Source organism: Erythranthe guttata, chromosome 14 (assembly GCF_056151865.1).
Source record: "Erythranthe guttata isolate IM_541 chromosome 14, IM_541, whole genome shotgun sequence".
Taxonomy (NCBI): Eukaryota; Viridiplantae; Streptophyta; class Magnoliopsida; order Lamiales; family Phrymaceae; genus Erythranthe; species Erythranthe guttata.
In genome coordinates this window covers 22,315,639-22,335,429 of record NC_142546.1, presented here as the reverse complement: position 1 = coordinate 22,335,429, position 19,791 = coordinate 22,315,639, and the positions used below count along the sequence as shown (strand labels likewise).

The 19,791-nt window shown below is 33.4% G+C and overlaps 7 protein-coding genes across 9 annotated transcripts in view; 6 read left to right on the top strand and 1 right to left on the bottom strand.

The window, feature by feature from the left end:
• Positions 1-428: 428 nt before the first annotated feature.
• Positions 429-1,194, top strand: LOC105958706 (uncharacterized). Its single transcript, XM_012982713.1, has 2 exons — positions 429-1,019; positions 1,093-1,194. The coding sequence occupies exons 1-2, from the start codon at positions 429-431 to the stop codon at positions 1,192-1,194; spliced, it is 693 nt and encodes a 230-aa protein (XP_012838167.1).
• A 1,113-nt stretch (positions 1,195-2,307) lies between these two features.
• Positions 2,308-2,670, top strand: LOC148765453 (fasciclin-like arabinogalactan protein 1). Its single transcript, XM_088812810.1, has one exon. It carries the CDS (start codon positions 2,308-2,310, stop codon positions 2,668-2,670), a length of 363 nt encoding a protein of 120 aa, XP_088668936.1.
• Positions 2,671-4,665: 1,995 nt separating this feature from the next.
• On the top strand, positions 4,666-5,763 carry LOC148765452 (uncharacterized). Its single transcript, XM_088814568.1, has 2 exons — positions 4,666-4,850; positions 4,941-5,763. The coding sequence occupies exons 1-2, from the start codon at positions 4,797-4,799 to the stop codon at positions 5,622-5,624; spliced, it is 738 nt and encodes a 245-aa protein (XP_088670694.1). The 5' UTR covers positions 4,666-4,796; the 3' UTR covers positions 5,625-5,763.
• Positions 5,764-7,053: 1,290 nt separating this feature from the next.
• LOC105959103 (DNA ligase 1) overlaps positions 7,054-19,791 on the bottom strand; it is a 41,384-nt gene continuing 28,646 nt past the window's right edge. The window contains exons 9-18 of one of the 3 annotated variants that reach the window (XR_016029931.1): positions 9,287-9,399; positions 9,052-9,153; positions 8,902-8,963; positions 8,671-8,742; positions 8,492-8,565; positions 8,347-8,403; positions 8,126-8,203; positions 7,705-7,782; positions 7,398-7,595; positions 7,054-7,307 (exon numbers count right to left, since the gene is read on the bottom strand). Coding sequence is in view for 1 of the 3 variants with exons in the window: in XM_088814567.1 (XP_088670693.1) it covers positions 7,527-7,595; positions 7,705-7,782; positions 8,126-8,203; positions 8,347-8,403; positions 8,492-8,565; positions 8,671-8,742; positions 8,902-8,963; positions 9,052-9,153; positions 9,287-9,399 (705 nt within the window). In the remaining 2 variants the exon portion in view is untranslated. Of the gene's footprint in view, positions 7,308-7,370; positions 7,596-7,704; positions 7,783-8,125; positions 8,204-8,346; positions 8,404-8,491; positions 8,566-8,670; positions 8,743-8,901; positions 8,964-9,051; positions 9,154-9,286; positions 9,400-19,791 lie in introns of those variants that run through there. The other 2 variants (XR_016029932.1, XM_088814567.1) reach the window with 2 other exon arrangements.
• On the top strand, positions 11,554-12,385 carry LOC105958714 (uncharacterized). Its single transcript, XM_012982719.2, has 2 exons — positions 11,554-12,231; positions 12,320-12,385. The coding sequence occupies exons 1-2, from the start codon at positions 11,554-11,556 to the stop codon at positions 12,383-12,385; spliced, it is 744 nt and encodes a 247-aa protein (XP_012838173.2).
• On the top strand, positions 16,224-16,867 carry LOC105958712 (uncharacterized). Its single transcript, XM_012982717.2, has 2 exons — positions 16,224-16,694; positions 16,802-16,867. Exons 1-2 carry the CDS (start codon positions 16,224-16,226, stop codon positions 16,865-16,867), a joined length of 537 nt encoding a protein of 178 aa, XP_012838171.2.
• Positions 18,774-19,723, top strand: LOC105958870 (uncharacterized). Its single transcript, XM_012982875.2, has 2 exons — positions 18,774-19,388; positions 19,563-19,723. Exons 1-2 carry the CDS (start codon positions 19,164-19,166, stop codon positions 19,656-19,658), a joined length of 321 nt encoding a protein of 106 aa, XP_012838329.2. The 5' UTR covers positions 18,774-19,163; the 3' UTR covers positions 19,659-19,723.

Here is a 19,791-nt window from a genome sequence, read left to right as displayed (position 1 = left end):
ATAATTGGGATATAATAATCAACTAAGTTTAAGCAAAATAAAATAATTAAAATATGCTTTTCTAATTTCTAAAAGAAACCTGAGGGTATTTATGTCATTTTCTTGTTGGTCCATGGATAGTCATTAAGTCAGTTCGTGTGCAGTGAACTTCTTTGCTGTTTAATATTTCAGAGGATCTTTCAGCAATATAATTCCGTATTTCACAAGGTACTAATTGTAATTTATCTATTTAGTTTATTTTGTCCAAACTTTATATGGTATATATATTTAAAAAATTACAAACATGCCATTAGGGTTTCTTAGATAACCTCACTTTCATAGGGTTTCTTAGATAGCCTAACTTTTATATATATAAAGATAATCTCTCAAATAGATAGCTACGTACGTGCATTAATAACTCATAACAGAAAACCCTAAACCTAATTACCATGGCCGCAGCAGCAGCAGCAGAAGAAGAATCCAAAGCGACGACCAGATTGAAACTGTTGATTGACACCAAAGGCAAGAGAGTGCTGTACGCAGAAGCCGGCAAAGAATTCGCAGACTTCCTGTTTCAGATTCTCTCTCTGCCGTTAGCCACAATCGTAAGTCTTCTGCGAAAACGAGACACCTTCGGCTCGCTAACGAACCTGTACGAAAGCATGGAGAATCTTAACGATTCCTACATGCAATATACCGGGACCAAAGATTCTACTCTGAAACCAGTGCCCCCCGTTAACGTTCCTCTGCTTGGCGTCGGTAACAAAATCTCCAAGTGCTCCGTAGGTTCGAGTTTTGCTTCAAAAGACCGGAACGCAACTTGTCCGAGCTGCAAGAAGAAACTTTTCTTGTGTTGCAAGTATAAAGAGATGCGCAATGCAGGATTAATTTTCAAGGATATGGTTACTTACATGGTGATGGATGATTTGACCGTTACGCCCTTGTCTACGATGTCTAGCATTGCGTTGCTCCGTAAACATCATATTAACCAATTTAGTGATCAATTGGAGGAAAAGATTGTTGATATTGGCATGGATGAGGTATTTTATTTATTTTTTATATTTTTTTCAAGAATGATCTTCTACTTACTAATTTTTATTTTCTGCTTCATAGGCTTTGAAGCTGTTGAATGCTACTTTGCGGACTAAGAAGGTTCTTACCGATGTCTTCCTCGAGAACTCGTGTTCGGTGAAACGAGAGGTAGATATAATATAGATCAATGCGTAACATATAATAATACTCGTTTGGGTCATTAATTGGCTGCATGCGCGCTATGGGAGATGTAGAAATATAGAAGAAAAATTGTGCAGATTTAATATTTTGGATGAAATTTTGAGTTTGCGAGACGACCTTACTTATGTCGAAAGTTCGTCTTTTGTGGTTTTTGGTTCTAATTAGAGCCCTATTAGCTTTTCATTATTAAAGTGTTCTTTCTTAGAATATATAGTAACATAATTAGAATTAATTTTTTAACTTTTTTTTGCCACTATGGTAAAATTTTCATGTTTTTTTCTATTTTATTAAGGGGCTCTTTGAGAAAACCCCCTCACTACTTTTTTTAATTGAGGGAGGGAGGCCCAAAATATAAAAGTCCACACCCATTTTCAGCTATTATATTTTCCAGCTTTACCCCCGCCCGCCACCTCATCACTAGGTCAGCGCTCTAGGATTTTTTCTTTTTTTTTCTTTTCCGTTTTTTTAATCGACTACGAAGCATAGTCGATTAGTTTTAATTCGACTATGCTTCATAGTCGATTAAGGAAAATCTTTAATTTTTTAATTTTTTTTTGTTTCTAATTTTGTTTTTAAATTTTTTTTGGTTTTTTTAATTTTTTTCTCTATCAGGTTTATTAATGCATAGTCGATTAAAATTTTAGCTATTAAAAATAACAAATCATAATTAAAAAAAAATGCAAAATCAACTATATTTAAAAAAAATATACAAACATTGCAATTGATTTATACATTGGAATCAATAAACAAAAAAAAAAAAAAAAAAAAAAAATTTAACAACTGGAGTTGGTTAACCTTAATCGACTACTGAACATAGTCGATTAAGCCTTAATCGACTATTGAACATAGTCGATTAAACACGTAGTCGATTAAGGCCCTGCCTGCGCGAATTTCTTTTTCTGCGCGAATTCAGCAAACCCATCGGAATCTTCCACCCAAAACCGCCGCCGCCAGCAGACCCATCGCAATCCTCCACCCAAAAACGCCGCCACCAACAAACTCATAGCAATCCTCCACTCAAAACCGCTGCCACAACCATCATTACCATCACTCATGAACAGAGAAATTTGAACCGGCACCGCCCTCGCCGCCACCATGTACCAGGCCACCGGCGAAGCCACCGGATCCGCAGGCTTCGTTAACATCACAGATCTGAAGGGCGGCAAGGTCGGTTTCTCCCCGCAGGACAGCGGCGGCGGCGTTTCAGCCACTTTCGTCAAAACCGTCGAAGCCATTCCTTACAACATCTCCGTAATTCAGATCTCGTCCATCCTGCCTTCTCCCGAAGCCGAGGCGCCGGCTCCGGGGCTGAGCCAGACGAACACCACGGCTCTGATGTCGGCTCACGGCTGCAAAGTGTTCGCCGAGACGCTACTGGCTAATCCGGGCGAACAGACGTTCGAGACCAACGTGGAGAGCGGGCTGACGATTTTCTGCCCCGGCGACGACGCTAGGTGAATTTGAGAAAGAGAAATTAGGGTTTCAAAATAGTATATTGACAATTAAGGGTAGATTTGGAATTATAAAAATAATATTTGGTGGAATACTAACCAAGGGGGTTTTCTCAAATTATTTTTGGGAGGGGGTTTTCTTAACTACATTTACTAGATGAGGGGGGTCTTGCTAATAATCCCTTTTATTAATGAGGGTTTTCATTTAATTGAAATAAGCAATTTTATGCATTTGCAAAAAAATATTTCATTTTGGATCGGATGACCAACTTGGGCTATAATGGGACCTTTGTACTCTACAAATGTTTTTTCGGGCTTTTAATGATTTTACAATTTCATTTTGGGTTCATTTGCAATTGGGCTTACGGCCCATAATGAGAAAAATTTGTAGATGCTACACCTGATGAAATATATCGGGTGATCCTGAACCATTGATGTACACATAATAACACACGCACCCATGTATATATATGTTAGTGACTAGTTATTTATATAGATTTAAGGTTCAAAACAGTCCGGTGTAACATCTCATAGACCAGTCATTAATATCTCAGAAATTATTTAAATTCATGCATTCTTCTTTTTCTCAAGTCTAAAAAATGCCATTTTCGTTGACAATTAGTTCTATTTAAATTCATGTTGTCATATTGTGATACTACCTTAAAGCAAAAGTCAATCCATACACACACATTGGACTTTACGACTGTCTCACTTACTTTATAGTAAAATTAGGTGGGAATTTCTCGAGCCCATTTCTGATTATATATTATTTTGCTCGATTTAATTGTAATTAAATAAATAATCAAAAAGTTTCTTGAAGTTCTACACTAGAGTTGATAATCCTAACTAATGTTTGGTTAGGTTCTGTGGGAGCCCTAATCCCCATTACGGCTCCATTTAACTATATGATATAATTGGGATTAGTTGTCTACGACATTCCTCCAAAGAGTGATTAGAGATAACCAATCTCATGATTAGTGCACACTAATCTCAAGGTAAAAATGGTCAAGTTAAGTCTTTTATTTTTGTATTTTTTAACTCGGTAACTAGTCAAGCTTAGTTTACTTCAAATTAAATAGGAAATGACTCCATTTGTTCTAAATTAAGTAATTAACTGTCATTTTTGTAAAATATTTTTATTTCATATTATTTGTTACTTTAGATTTTTACTGGATTAAATTCATTTTTTTCCTATTTTAACATTAGTAACTAGTAATTCACTCCAAGTATAAAACTCTTAGGGGCTTCTTTGAAAAATTCTGAAATAATTAGGTGTTACTTTGCCAAAGTGTCTTAACCCAGGGAGATGGATGTAATTTTTACAAACTACTGCGCAGAAAGTTATTCATCTATAATCTATAATCTATAAAGGTAGATAAGCATTTTTCTGTTGGATAAGCATTTGTTGTAATTTGTATTTTGTCCATCTAGTTTAATATAATAATCATGACAAAACAACTACAAAAGCTTCAAGAAATAGATTCTAACCTTTGATTAGTTAATAAATTTAATACAATTATGCATTCATCACTTCAATAATATGGCATTGTGACACGAGCATAACTAAAGTATAGGCCCGAAATCAAATAATTGTTAATCAACATTCGACGGTCGGTCATTGAAATGCTACATCCGGCATTGGTGTGTTTAATTATGTGCAGATCAACGACTAGTAACCAGTCGAGTGTATTTTCAAGCAATCGCATAAAAAAATAGGAATGCATAAAATTGGAAAATGGGATATTACAAATGCCATGAGCGAATCAGAGTTTGTCTTTACTCCCGCATTTTTCGCTGATATGTAAAAGATCACCAAAACTCGGACTCACTCAGACTCAGAAAACTCTTTTCAGTATTTGAGTCAGATTTAGAATTTGATATATGTATGTATCTATCACACAATAAGTCTTGTGTTTAGCAGTGACCCTCTTGTCTTTTTCTCATTTAGTCCAACCCCACCCCTAATTTTTTTTTAAAATAAATCAAATTAATTAATTAAAGGGGCACATTGTTTTGGGAGTAAAGAAAAACAGTAGCAAAAGTTTGGTCCATATAAGGAGCAGAGAAACCACTGACTCATTCCCTCTGAGTCACCTTTTTCAATCTTGTAATAAGAAAGGGGAGCGAGCTAGCATGGATAATCAGACAAGCCTTCTTCTTAATTGGACTTATTCCCACCAAGATAAGGTAACATTTTTTTTTTATCTGGGTTTTGGTTTTCTTGATTGATTAATGAGTAATCTGTGTTTAATTAATTAATTAATTGTTTAAAAACAGAGTATGGATGAAGAACTGAGGCAGACGCTTCTGCTAACAATGGAGCTCGAAGAAACGAGAATGAAGGCACAAGATGAACTCAAATTGAGAGACGAGCAAATTACTCAGCTCCAGCAGCTTCTCAGCTTAGCCATTCAAGAGAGGAATGAAGCTCAAGAAAAGTGCCAAAAAGTGCTTTTCGAAAAGCTACTTCTCCAAAAGCAGCTTCAGCAGCAGCAGAGAACTCCCAATTCTGGGGTTTCAACCATTGAAGACGACGATCCCAGAAGAGGGATTGACTTATCTTCCTCAGATTGTGAAGAAAGCATTGTTTCGTCACCACCCCACCACCACCACCTTCCGCCGCCGCCGCCGGAGTTGCCTGTAGTGATGGACAGGCCGCTGCCGGAGAAGGGTAAGTTTCTGCAAGCGGTCATGAAAGCAGGGCCGCTTCTGCAGACACTCCTCCTCGCCGGCCCGTTGCCGCAGTGGCGCCACCCTCCACCGCCGCTCGACCCATATCAGATTCCGCCGCCGCCGCTGCTCATTGCACCACCACCGCCGCCACCTCTTCTGCACACCCACCACCCCATCAACCAAGACCCAAACAATTGCGGTAGAATAAATAACAGGAAAAGGGATCTTTTCGAAAGATCCGATTCCTCCATCGATCAGTCCAAACACCGAAAGATTCTTCTTCGATGAACATCATGCTTTTTGGCAATGCGTTCATCGTAATTATTCAGCTTCTGCAATTAATTAACAAAAGGCGGGAACTGCAGATTTTTGTACAGTGCTTTTGATTTTATTATTGGAAGAGTAAAGATCCAATCTTTTGACCAAATTCAGGCAGTTTCTTACTTTATTAATGGCTTTCCTTCCTTTTTACTTTCTCTCTCTACCAGATGATCAATCACCTTTTCTAAAGAGATAGATTTTCCTTCTTTTATATATATATATATATATATATATATATATATATATATATATGAAACATGAAATCTGCAATGGTAGTATAGGCAACTTTGTGATCTGTGTGTGTGGGGGGGGGGGGGGGGGGGGGAAAGAAGCAGAAGAAGGTGTGAACGGGCCGGGCCGGGTTGTCGGGTCGAGTGGGTACCCACAAATCAGAATTGGGATCTCTTAATTGAGACCCGTTTGTCTAATTATTATTTTTAAGTTGTAATGATGCCTCTTTAATCATTTGTTTTTTGTTACACTAGTTTTACTTTCTTATCTTCTATCTGCCCACTATTTTTTTATTACCCTATTTCATTCTTTAATTATGGTTATTATGATCTTTCAAACCTAAGCAAAAAGATTGAGTTTCAAATAACACTAAAAGTTTTTTGCTTACACTCGGAGTAACAAGACTCAAATACAATTATGCTCAGATTTCTTTGTCACTTTGTAGAGATCAAAGTACTGTTTCTAAACAGGTCGTTCGTAAAGATCTACCCCGTGCATTTCTCACGCATGGAACAAACCATCGCATTGAGTCGTACAATCAGAATTACGAAAATGCACGAATGAAGCTTTCAAATGAATACGAGGATGCAATAATTGTATCTCCCATCATTAAAATCCGGCTATGTTATTCAATCCACACACACACACACACGCACACAGAGATCTTACATAGCAAAGATTGGTTAGAATTTAGGAGTAAAAAGACTTTTGTTAGAATTAAGGGGACCAAGACGAAGAAAAAAATATTTATGCTGGTCCACACGGCAAAATCAACATGCCCCCACCACCAACCAAATTATCTTTTTTCCAGTTTCTATCAACATATTTTCTTTCTTTTCCTTTTCCTTTTTCTTTATTTATTCATTATTTATTATTTTTATTTTTTGAAGAAGAAGCTATCAACATACTGTCAACATCTAATTTTATTCAGGCACATGGCTCCTAGGCCAAATTTCTCTAAACTTTGTCAACACAAACTTACTCACAAATGCATTTTCCATGAATAACTGTGATCCATCGACCGTATATACAGCTATATATACACCCACCGCACATCTCGTTGTGCTAATGTTCAAAATGTAGTCGAGTACAGGCATGCATGAAAGTATATTCTGCATAATATTTTCTTTGTGAAGGCCACCACCTAAACAATAAATAGACTAAATTTTGATCTTAAAAAAAATATTGTTCTTTCACACACGTACAAAATTCCGTACAGTAGGAAAATTGGCAGCCAAATGAACGGAAATCATTTGGGTAAATACATTTGATTAGAGAAATATTCGTTCGTTTTCTAAGACAATTCACATTAAATTTAACTACAGATTATGTCTCGCAATAATTGATAGTCTTACCAGTCTAACACCTGAATCTGCCTGCAAGAATCACCGTGTCTGCCAATCAATCCAAATTGCTATCCTATCAGATCAGACAAACGATGAAAAGCACAATCAGGGCAAGGAAAAACTCCAAAAACCCCTATGAGAAAAAATAAAGAATAATATTAACTTTGTTTAGGTCAAGATCGAAACGTATTCCGAAAAGAAGCAACTTGCTTAAGTGAGCAACAATCAATAGATATGTACAAGTGAATAGATTCCAAAGATAAGCAGAAAGAGAGGTATTCTCTTGTTGATATCAATCATCCTCGTTTTGATCTTCATTGTCTCTTTGATTGTGACTTTGCGCTTTGTACATATCCGCAACCTGAATTTATCAAAGAATCGCTCCAATTAAATAATGTCAAACAACTTCAAAAAAAAAAGTATATATTATATATATATATAAACAGATTGGACGAGAGTGATTGGTTTACCATATCAGATGTAGAGGCCTGCTCGGGATTCTTATCTTCACGAACACGAAGTAGTCGTGGAAATCGCAGTGAAATTCCCTTTGTAAAGAAAGAACAAACAAGATGAAAATGTTAGGTATTTATGAGACTCCTAAACTCAGAGATTGATTTATCCCCAACTTAATCGAGTATTCGACTATCGCACATCAAACGAAACAGAAACCCTCGTTTAAAAGAAATTCAGAGTATGAAAAGCATCTATACATGGAATGAATTCAACAAATTATTAAAAATTACTAACTTCTAAAATACAAAATAACAGGATAGAGACCAGAGGGCCCACTGCCTCAGTCCAAGTTCACTCGAGCCAAGATTTCCGACACAAATATAATCGTTATCACCACACTAAAATGTTTGTACTCTTAAGAGAATTAAGTAGTACCTTGTTAGGATCCACAATACCAATGGCGGCACGGTGAACAGGGCTAATAGTGAGATCAGCAGCTTTAACCTCCCAGACCTAAAAGACGATACGACAAACATGAGTTGGATGGTTACATATTAAATACACATCAACTGATAAGAAGAAAACGAACAATAAACAAAAACGACAGAAACCAAATCTAAATAACCAACTATAAATAAAAGATGAAGATTTGCTACCTCAGTTGGTTCAAACCATACATCTGGACTGGTTGTCTCTGCGTACCTGTAATATGACTGGACACAGCATACATGATAGAAAAATGTGAAGATCGAGAAGAAAACACACATTTTCCAAATACAAAAAAAAAAATTTAATCCAAACCTTTGGCTTGGGAATAACTTTAGAGCGAAGACTGGTCGAACGTTCTTCAAGCATTACTTCAGAAAATCCAGTTCCTAATAAAAACCAAAAATTCCCACATTGCTTAGACATAAAAATATGAATATGTAAACGAGTTTTTTACAGCGGAATCGCAACTTTGGTCAAGGAGTAAACTTTACCAATTTTACATATGCTCTGAAATTCCTCTTTGTCGCTATCATAACAAGCAAGCAGAAAGGTACCATAAACACCTACAAACAGTAAACATAATCCCAACTTGAGTTTGGACATTTACACAAAGAGAAAGCTTCAACCTTAAACAAATGTCGGTAATTACAAGCAACAAAAACCCATCGACACTGCTCTGTCACATACCAGAAATCTGAAGAAACGATTAGTTAATAACTTACCAGTTCGTTTCCCCTTGCCATGAAAGGCGGCAATCGGAACCAAATCAAGTGAATCCCCAATGCTGCATATAATAAAACATTAATACAACCTTGTGTTGAGCTAAAGCAATATTTATTACTTCAAACCAGTTACGGAGGTTAAGGAGTTACCTTTCCATATAATCCTTTTTCAATTTGAGCCAGTTATTGGACCGTTTTGAAGGCTCGTAAGTTGCATCTTTGTTCAATGTTTTGATGATCAACCCCTCAGAGCTGGAAAGTAGAAAGCAAACAAGTTAATAGAGAATATGAAAATTCCTTACATGACTAAGCAGCTTTCTCGACTGAGTCATTAAGTTAAAAAAAATTAGTAGATCAGTTAAAGCTTGAAGATAAGTCTTATTACCTAGAATTAACAGCATCTTCGAGAAATTTCTGTATTTCCTCAAGATCCTTTGATGTTAGAGCAGTGGCAAACTGGAAAAAACCTTGTTCTTCTTGAAACGACTTGTAAAGATGCTGCACACATAGGATTGAGAGGCGGGTAAATATAATCATATGCCAAGAGAAAGATAAATGAGGTACTCGACGACAGTTCAAATTTGCAGTAAAATAATAATTAAGACAGACAGATGCAGAATTTATTGGCACTCAACTTAATTATCCATTCATGAAAGACAACATTCAAAGTCCGAACTATAAAAAACTAATTTTATCACACGGAAAGAACCAAAACTATGACAAACATAAACAATTGTTCATCAACTACATAACAGGGATAAAAATTGTTTAGAGACACAGAAGCTTCATTCAGTAAAATTAACGAGGAAACGTAGATGATGGATAAAAATTGTTTAGAGACACAGAAGCTTCATTCAGTAAAAAGGTTCCGATCGTGTCGCCTATGGGATACAACAGCCCAACCTATCTCTCCGCTGTAACTTCACCGAAATTGCACGTTCGAGTGAAGTAGAAGCTTACACCCGACACACAACAAGAGCTCACAATATATGTATATAGTATAGATGAATAGTGTTTATTTTTCTCTTCACACCTATATATTTTTTTTCAAGCCACAAAGCCACCCTTTTATAGTGTAAAATAAGGTCATCATAAAACCTATATTTAATATAGAATTAGGAAAATTTATGGAGGTTTTATGAGGTAAATAAAGTGTTTGTATGTTTCAAAATGTTGGTCAAAATTACCTCATAAATTGGTCAAAGAAAATATTTAGTAAAATATTATTTTTTATTAAAAACCCCAACAGAAACTATAAAGAAAAAAGTGCAGACAGCAATTTTCGGTGGACGAAAATTGTGGATTAAGAAACTATAGTAGCGGTAGTGGCATTCGAAGGCAGTGGCGGCAGTGTGGTGGATCCGGAGAGTCAGTGTGGTGGATCCGGAGAGTCAGCTTCAAGTTTGGGTGGAGTAGCTAGGCGGTGACGGCGAATGATTCTTCGAGTTTGACATTCTTCTTCTTCTTCTTCAGCAGGATACGACTTAAGATTCACAAATGGGAAGAAAATGTTATGGAAATTGGAAGAAAATGCTTTGAAGAATGTTTGTATTTTTTTTGGGTTTGGGCAGGGATGTGCCGAAAAAGCTTGAGACGCCATTTTTCTTCCCTTTTGTTTTCTTGGATTTGGAATATGAATGAACTTCATGCTCAGATTAGGTTTGGTTGATGGTTTTTGCTGGAAAAAATCACGGTGAAAAAGTGAGGGTTGTTTTTGAGGTTGAAGAAGAGGGTTTATTTGAAAATATAAAAGACTCAATTGAAAATTTTAAAAACTTTATTTTGGTGTTTATGAAATTTATAGGGGCATTTTGGTATTTTTGTGTTAAAAAGACGAACCCCCACTCGCTTTTCATGGCAAGTGAAGCACACGATCAGCTCTCAGGGACCTTATTGCCTTTGATTAATTTTCATAAGGGATATTTACTAATTATTTTAACACGAGGTCTTTTTCAGCAATTCGAAATTACATAGGGGTGGTTTTTGCAAAAAAACCTATATTATTATGTGTTTTTAGTATAGAATTAAAGCATTCATTACTTACTTTGTCTCTTATTATTTGTCTTTTAATTTTACAGAGTTTTTGTTGTTCAAAATTACTTGTTATTTTACTTATTCAATAAAACATTAATTATATCATTTTTACTTGATATAATTAAGCCGATATTTGCTATAAATTGAATTCCACTATTTTTTGATATGTGACACTCTTAAGTTATAACTCTTAATAAACCCAGTTATTATAATTAGGGTTATGCTGGAGTTTGTTTTTTTTTTTTTTTTTTTTTTTTTTTTTTCTGATTATTAAAATCTTAATTATATTTTTATTTAAACTATTCACCTATCAATCATTCTATGGCATCCGATTTTTCTGTTAAAACAGGCTTAAATTTGCACCATTTTCAATTTTACCCTTTACTATGCCACTGATCATAAATACGTGCATGAGTCCATCTAGGATACATCAACAGCCAAGTTGACATGAGTTAGTTAATTGCAATCAAAACGCACTACAGCTATTAGTCCATATAGAATACTTCAACAGCCATGCAAATTGAATACACTATATGTATCTATCAATATTGTAAACTATATATATAGACACACACACACACACCCACACAGAAGCTCAATTATATTGTTCATTACGATATGGCGAACTCGTCTGTAAGCATGAAACTATTGATCGATACACATGCAAAGAGAGTCCTGTTTGCCGAGACGGACAAAGATTGTGTGGATTTCATGTTCTACATACTCTCTTTGCCGGTTGCTAAGCTCATCAATCTTGTCGGGAAACAAGAAATGGTGGGGTCTTTGGCAAACCTGTACGAAAGCATAGAAAATCTGAACCAGTCTTACATACAACCAAACAAGACCAAAGATTCTCTTCTGAAACCTGTGACCAGTGGTTCGCATGTTCCTCTATTAGCGCTGCAAGCTGCACCCACTGCTGTGAAAAAGTTCTATACCTGCGCACAACGTTCCAATAATCATAATATTTATCTTTATTGCAGTGATAATAATAATAATAATAATAAGTGTAATACTTGTGTATCTGATGCCCCAAACGCTGTTTGCCCAAATTGTAAAGGGGCTATGAACATTACCATGAACTATGTTGCTCCACCTCGAAGAGAAGAATCTGACTGGTCAAGCGATGAAGAAGAAGGTTTAGGGTTTGTGAAGGGGGTGGTGACTTATATGGTGATGGATGATCTTGTGGTGGTGCCCATGTCTACTATTTCCAGTATTACCCTTCTCAACAAATTTAGTATCACTGAAATTTCTGCACTGCAGGAAAAAGTTGTCAATCTGGGAATGGATGAGGTAGTAATACTTATTTATGTATATATTATATACTTTCACATATATTATAGATGACTTGCATGCATGATTGTAATGATTTTTAACCTAGGCGGTGAAGTTGTTGAAGGCTTCTCTGGAGACCGACAAGGTTCTTACAACTGTCTTCTTGAAGTGAATATGGCAAGCGAGAGTCGAAGAAACTATGGAGGGATCATTTATATATTTATATATAATCCATTTATTGGATTACTTTTTTATGCTGATCTTCTTTTATTTCTCTATTGTCAACTTGAAGTATGTAGCTCCTTTGTACCTTTTGAGTTCAGATGAATTATTATATTGCAATGACATGTTAGTATTTGCTTCTACAGTAACATCGATTAAATAATAGTTTTTCTTGATCTCGACTCGGTGAAAATATTTTAAATTATTAATTCGATAATTTAATAATTTCGCTAAATTAATATAATTTCTCTACTCCCAACTGTATTAATTTATAGAGGATTAGCTGTACTATGAGATTAGCTGTTTAATTGATCCAAGTTATTCCTCTCAAGAAACACAAACATTTGCTTTTACCATATAATTGACGTTAACACTGTGATCCAAGTGTGAAAATTACAAAACAATCACTCATCTCAGTTTAAATAATTATTAAAAATAAATAAAAAAATATTGTTCTTGTCGTGTACTATGTTTTTTCGTTGTCTTGAATTTTTTAATATTATTATTATTTTTTATTCTTTTTTGTTTTCTAAGAATTATTGAAACTGGGAGGTGTGCATTTTTGTAATTTAATTACCGAATGGTTTTAAGGCAAAATGTCTGACAACTAACAACAAGAGCTACATTGATACAATTTTTCAAGTGCATGGAGCAAATCAATGCAATCGAGAGTAAATGAGGTAAAGTAATATCGTGCCAAATTACAAGACGAAAAAGTGGAATTTACCTTTAATTTATTGAGTTTTTACTCTCTCTCTCTCTCTCTCTCTCTCTCTCTCTCTCTCTCTCTCTCTCTCTCTCTCTCTCTCTCTCTCTCTATATATATATATATATATATATATAAATATATAATGATAAATATTGAAGTATATATATTTAGGTTTTACTGTATCGATAAAGCTATGCGGCCAGAATCTGGCTGGCCAGAAAGGGTAATTCCGTAAATTCACAAAAAAAGTATTATATGAAGTTACTAATCCATCCTTGAATTATAATATTGACTAGTTTTAATTTGAATTTTGAATTATTTTTTTTCTCTAAATGTCTGATTACAAGTTCCAATAAAACAACGGCAATTGATTTCAATCTTCTTTATTTTATCTCATTCGACATTTCTGTTTTCATTAATTTTTCTTTATTTCGATTCGGATGTAATTATGGCAACAGCTTAAAATTTCATGTAAAATTGAAAAAGTAAAAAACGGGGGCCAAAGAGTTTAAACCCAGTTCACCGACATAACCGCATGAGCCCGGAAACCGATTGTAGACTCCAGTTTTAGTCTAAAATAGTGTGTGATATATTGTTGGTGGTCGTTGGTGGCCAGATGTCGGCGCCTCGGCGGTGAAGGGCGTTTGTCGGCGGATCCGGGGAACGAGGGTTGTGGATAGCCCGATCTGGTGGTAGGTCGCCGTATCGAGGAAGAAAAATGAAAGAGAAAGAGAAAGAGAAAGCAGGCATGATTCAGGTAGAGGAGAGAGATAAGAAAAGAGAGAAAGTTGGTGGATGAAGGTGGAGAGAAGAGAGAATTATAAAATAAATATATAAAAAGTAAAAGCAAAAAAACTAGAATGACGTGGATAATAAAGTGAAGATAATAAGTGGAATATATACAATTATGAGGAAAACATTTTTAAAGTATTAAGATAAATGAAATAATTAAAAAAAAACAAAAAAAAAAACAATGAAAAACCCGGGTTGAATCGATCTAACCGTGATTCAAATACCTATCCAATTTTGGGTCTGATCCAGTTTTGACAACATTAATAAAATCGGATTATGCTCAATTTTATTCCGAATTTCAAAATTAGCATTATAATCGTGAAATTAACTACTCCTATTATCAATTAAACACATAATTACTTTAATAAATAAAACGAATCATCATGTGAAAAAATCGATTTATTGTACTTCTAGAGAATTAAATTCCTACAATGTTTATTCTAAAATTGAATCTCCAAGAAATTGACTATTTTCTAATTAATCAAGATACTAACTTAAATTCTTATAATAAAAAATACAAACTTAAACATTGATCTTAAAGTTTAATATATATTATAAATTTCACAGAGTTCATATTCAAAAAGTGTCTATAGTAGTCAGATAATTATAATAATGTAAAATATGATTCTTATCATAATTTACAATTCAATAATAATATAATAATCTACAAACAAAAACTATATAATATAATTTGATATACTTTACTAGTAAGCCGGTAATAGTAATAGTGGATTAGTAAAATATTATAGAATTTGTGCATACATTACAAAAAATTATATATAAGTTTGTTGAATAAGTTTATAGTTCATATATTCAATCATGTTAGTTTTGAATTGTTAATTGTTCGATAGAATTTTTTATTTTATAAACTTTCAGTCATTTATAAAAAGAATAATAATAATAATAATAATAATAATAATATTAATAATAATAGTAGTAATAATAATAATATTAATAATAATAGTAGTAGTAATAATAATAATAATAATAATAATAATAGTAGTAATAATAATAATAATAATAACAACAATAATAATAATAATAATAATAATAATAATAATAATAATAATAATAATAATAATAATAATAATAATAATAATAATAATAATAATAATAATAATAATAATAATAATAATAATAATAATAATAATAATAATAATAATAATAATAATAATAATAATAATAATAATAATAATAATAATAATAATAATAATAATAATAATAATAATAATAATAATAATAATAATAATAATAATAATAATAATAATAATAATAATAATAATAATAATAATAATAATAATAATAATAATAATAATAATAATAATAATAATAATAATAATAATAATAATAATAATAATAATAATAATAATAATAATAATAATAATAATAATAATAATAATAATAATAATAATAATAATAATAATAATAATAATAATAATAATAATAATAATAATAATAATAATAATAATAATAATAATAATAATAATAATAATAATAATAATAATAATAATAATAATAATAATAATAATAATAATAATAATAATAATAATAATAATAATAATAATAATAATAATAATAGTAATAGTAATAATAATAATAATAATAATAATAATAATAATAATAATAATAGTAGTAATAGTAATTATAATTATTATTATTAAAAAAAAAGATAAGTTAAACGCAAATAACAGATTGGTTCTATTTTTTAGGCTGTAAAGAGCCATGTAGAATGATTGGTTAGTGGTTACTAATTTTTCGGCTGCAACTCCCGTAATAACAAATTAGGAGATATATTAGGGAGATAAATTAGGAGGTAAATTTGGAGCCAAAATTACTAAGGGTATATATGGTATAAAATATAAAAGATAATAAAAAAAAGTAAAAAGAAATTAATTCTGGCCATTTACCACTGTCCTTACTGTATATATATAATTAAGTTTTCACCGCATAAGGCTTTTCGTATTTAGCAATGAATTAATGCAAAATGTTGAAGTATATTAATGTAAGTTCATGAATTGATGATTTGCCTTGACTGACAGTATCAAGAATAATTTCATAATTTTCTATAAAAATAATAAATAAAATTTTCTTAGAAATAGAACCAAGTCGTTGCACGCCAATCTTGGATACTTCAACAGAAAATTAAGAGAATCAATTAGGGTTAACCTTGAAAACACCAACAGACAAAGAGCTAGCCATTGGGCCTATATATATAAATCAAGTTACAGGGAAGCTGATCATATATATATATATATATATATATATATATATATATATATATATATATATGGCTAAATCCACTACAGTAAGCTTGAAGCTATTGATTGACGAGCAAGGCGAAAGGGTGCTCTATGCGGAGGCAGGCAAAGAATTCGTGGATTTTCTGTTTCACATACTCTCTCTGCCGATGAGCACAGTGATAAGTCTTGTCGGAAAACAAGGAATGGTGGGTTCGGTATCAAACATTTATGAAAGCGTACAAAATCTGAACCAGACATACATACAACCAGACAAGACGAAGGACTCCCTTTTGAAACCAGCCGTTAATTCTTCTGCTCCTCCTCTGCTAAAAGCTTTCAATAATGCATCATCATCATCATCAGGTGGGTTTGTGAAAGGGGTGGTTACTTATATGGTTATGGATGATCTTGTGGTCAACCCTATGTCCGCCATTACCAGCATCACCCTTCTCAACAAATTTAATATCAAGGAAGTTGGTTCGTTGCAGGAAAAAGTTGTCCACATGGGAATGCCCGAGGTATAATATTTATATACACATTTATATATATATATATATATATATATATATATATATATATATATATATATAGACAGCTGATATAGTTGAAATGATTTTAAACATAGGCTGTGAAGTTGTTGAAGGCTGCTTTGGAGACGGGCGAGGTTCTTACAACTGTGTTCTTGAAATGAAAATGGCGAGCGAGTTTAAAACACTGACTGAGATTGACCAATCGTCTGTTTCCATTTGTATGAATTATGTTCTTTTTTTTTTTCTTAATGAACTTGGAAGTCAAGGCTTGTGTTATTACGTACCCTCTGATTTCTGAATTCAAATTTAATGCATGGATTGCAACGAAAAAGATGATAATTTATGGATTATTTAGTAATATTTATAATTCGACAAATAAATTTTTAACTAAATACATTTTAAATGGTAAATTGGTTGTTTGTGGTTATTCTAAATATTGGTGGTATTTCCTTCATAAACTGTCCCTATTATTTCAAATAATATTTAGAGCTTTTTGTATTTAGTACCTATGTTGTGTTATGTTAGCAAAACTGTACATATATGTATATATTTTTTCTAAAGCAGTTTGTAGGGTTAGTTTGCTAAAAGGAAATTACTCAAATCTCTTGACTTTCATTTAAGAGATTAAATTCTGAATGGATTAGTCAATATTAAATATAAATCGGATTCTACTAATTTTTTTACATATGACACTCTTAAGTTTTAACTTTTAATAAATCACACTGATTATAGTTGGGGTTAGACGGGTTACGGGTTATGCTGAGTTTTTTTTTTCTTTCTTTCTTTCTGATTATGAGAATTCTAATTATATATTTATTTAAACTATCCACGTGTCAATCATCCTATGACATTCGATTTTCCTATTAAAACAGGTCATCCAATTTAAATTTGCACCATTTATTTAATTGTCTCCTCTAGGTTATAAAAAAGAAGGTTACATATATTTAGTCTTTTTATCCGGTGGAATGTAAAAATACATCCCAAATAATGTGGTAACTGATCCGGTCAGATTTAGCACGTCCAATTGAATTGGGCCCATGTACAAAGAGAAAATAAAGCCACATGGTATAGGCGACGAGCAGGCGAGCGGCGAGCAGGTGAGCGGCAAGCTAGGCGAGCGACGAGCAGGTGAGCGGCGGGCTAGGCGAGTGACGAGCGATGAGCAATAACTGACGAGTGGGAAGTGGGACGTGGCAAGTACCACCTCATTACTTAATCACTAAGGCTTGGACTTGAAGTCACTTTATTAAGTAAATTGAATAAACTCGTTGAAGTCCACAAAATATCTCTTCTATAAATAGAAGAGATATTCCACCTTCTCCAAAAAAGGAATGGCAATGGAAACAAGACAACAAAATCACTGCACTTCCTCTCTATTTATCTCTTTTTTTTTTACTGAATATATTTTAGAATGAGAGCCTTTGAGGTGTTCTAACTTGGGCGTCGGAGTGCTAACGCCGGAAGCACCTCTCCCGGTACTTTTGCAGGTCCACGATGAACAGGCCCAATACGAAATGGACTTGGAGGTTCGAAATTCCTTGAAGCGCAGAAAACCAGCCGCATCAGTAACGAATACCTCTTAAAACATAGTAATTATCAATTTAGGTTTAAAGACTCAATAAAAATGGCATCTTATTTGTAAATTAATAATTTAAAGTAAGAGGTGTATAATGGAATAAAATTGTGTAATTTGTATAAAGTGCTACATGGATATTATTGATCCACGAGATTTCATGATGAGGTTACTGCAAAGTACAATGCATGTATATCATCTCTCTTTTAACGTCGTAAATTGTAGAACCAGCAGGTTTGCGTGTAAATATTATGGATACTTGAAGAAGCAAAACCTGACAATTATTACAGCTGTGCGAATATCCAGAACTCAGCCCATATATAATCATATTCCATTGTCATCCAAACATAGAGAAAAGCTCTTATGAATAAAAGAGTAATAAGAATAATAAGGCGTATAATAAAAAAGAACAAGATAATAATAAAGAAAAAGAGAGAGAGAGAGAAAAAAGAAAAGAGGTAGTAGAACAGATAGGCATGGCGAAATATAATCCTCTGTAAGCATGAAGCTCCTGATCGACACCCATGGTAAAAGAGTACTGTTTGCTGAAGCAGGCAAAGATTGCGTGGATTTCTTGTTCTACATACTCTATTTGCCAGTAGCTAACCTCGTTAATCTTGTCGGTAAAAAACAAATGGTGGGGTCTTTGGGAAACCTGTACGAAAGCATAGAAACCCTAAACCAGTCTTACATACAACCAAACAAAACCAAAGACACTCTTCTGAAACCAGTACTGAATCCTGGGTCGTCTTCTGTTCCTCTGCTTGCTCTCAAAGATTCTCCTACTACTACTAGTACAAAGAATTACTACAGGTGCCAATGTAGTTATCGTCTCAGTTGTATCCGATGACCCAAGAGCGAGTTGTCCGAGTTGCCACGTGGCAATGACCACCGCTGTGCGATATGTGGCTCCTCCTGTAAAACAAGAATCTTCGAGCTGTGATGAAGAAGGTTTAGGGTTTGTGAAGGGGGTGGTGACTTATATGGTGATGGATGACTTGGTTGTCAAGCCAATGTCTACTATTTCCAGCATTACCCTTCTCAACAAATTTAATGTCAAGGAAGTTGGCTCACTGCAGGAAAAAGTTGTCGATTTGGGAATGGCCGAGGTATATTTATATCATATTATATATATATGTCATGACTTCTATTACACATATGTTTTTTTCCTTAATTTCCTAGCTAGGTTTTAATTTTTGAATACACACACGCATGCACAAAGCTAATCATGACATAATTTGTATGTATTTGAAACTACTACATATATATATATATATATATAGGCTGTGAAGTTGTTGAAGGCCTCTCTGGAGACCGACAAAGTTCTTACCAATGTCTTCTTGAAGGGAATAATTAGGGGCTCCCCATCAACTGCTTAATTGAAGAAATTTACACGTTTTGTATAATATATTAACCACTTTTGCTTCGTCGTTTGATCTTCTTCTTCTTCTTTTGGCTGTAAATTAAATGAAGTTAGCATGATCAACTGCTTTTGTACGTATGCTTGATTCC

Bases quoted from the DNA above. Each gene is read 5' to 3' on its own strand.
- LOC105958714 (XM_012982719.2), top strand. From the start codon at position 11,554: ATGGCGAACTCGTCTGTAAGCATGAAACTATTGATCGATACACATGCA. The intron at 12,232-12,319 runs GTAGTAATACTT...TTTTTAACCTAG, and splicing joins TCAATCTGGGAATGGATGAG to GCGGTGAAGTTGTTGAAGGC.
- LOC105958870 (XM_012982875.2), top strand. From the start codon at position 19,164: ATGACCACCGCTGTGCGATATGTGGCTCCTCCTGTAAAACAAGAATCT. The intron at 19,389-19,562 runs GTATATTTATAT...ATATATATATAG, and splicing joins TCGATTTGGGAATGGCCGAG to GCTGTGAAGTTGTTGAAGGC.
- LOC105958706 (XM_012982713.1), top strand. From the start codon at position 429: ATGGCCGCAGCAGCAGCAGCAGAAGAAGAATCCAAAGCGACGACCAGA. The intron at 1,020-1,092 runs GTATTTTATTTA...TCTGCTTCATAG, and splicing joins TTGATATTGGCATGGATGAG to GCTTTGAAGCTGTTGAATGC.
- LOC148765453 (XM_088812810.1), top strand. From the start codon at position 2,308: ATGTACCAGGCCACCGGCGAAGCCACCGGATCCGCAGGCTTCGTTAAC.
- LOC148765452 (XM_088814568.1), top strand. From the start codon at position 4,797: ATGGATAATCAGACAAGCCTTCTTCTTAATTGGACTTATTCCCACCAA. The intron at 4,851-4,940 runs GTAACATTTTTT...GTTTAAAAACAG, and splicing joins CTTATTCCCACCAAGATAAG to AGTATGGATGAAGAACTGAG.
- LOC105958712 (XM_012982717.2), top strand. From the start codon at position 16,224: ATGGCTAAATCCACTACAGTAAGCTTGAAGCTATTGATTGACGAGCAA. The intron at 16,695-16,801 runs GTATAATATTTA...TTTTAAACATAG, and splicing joins TCCACATGGGAATGCCCGAG to GCTGTGAAGTTGTTGAAGGC.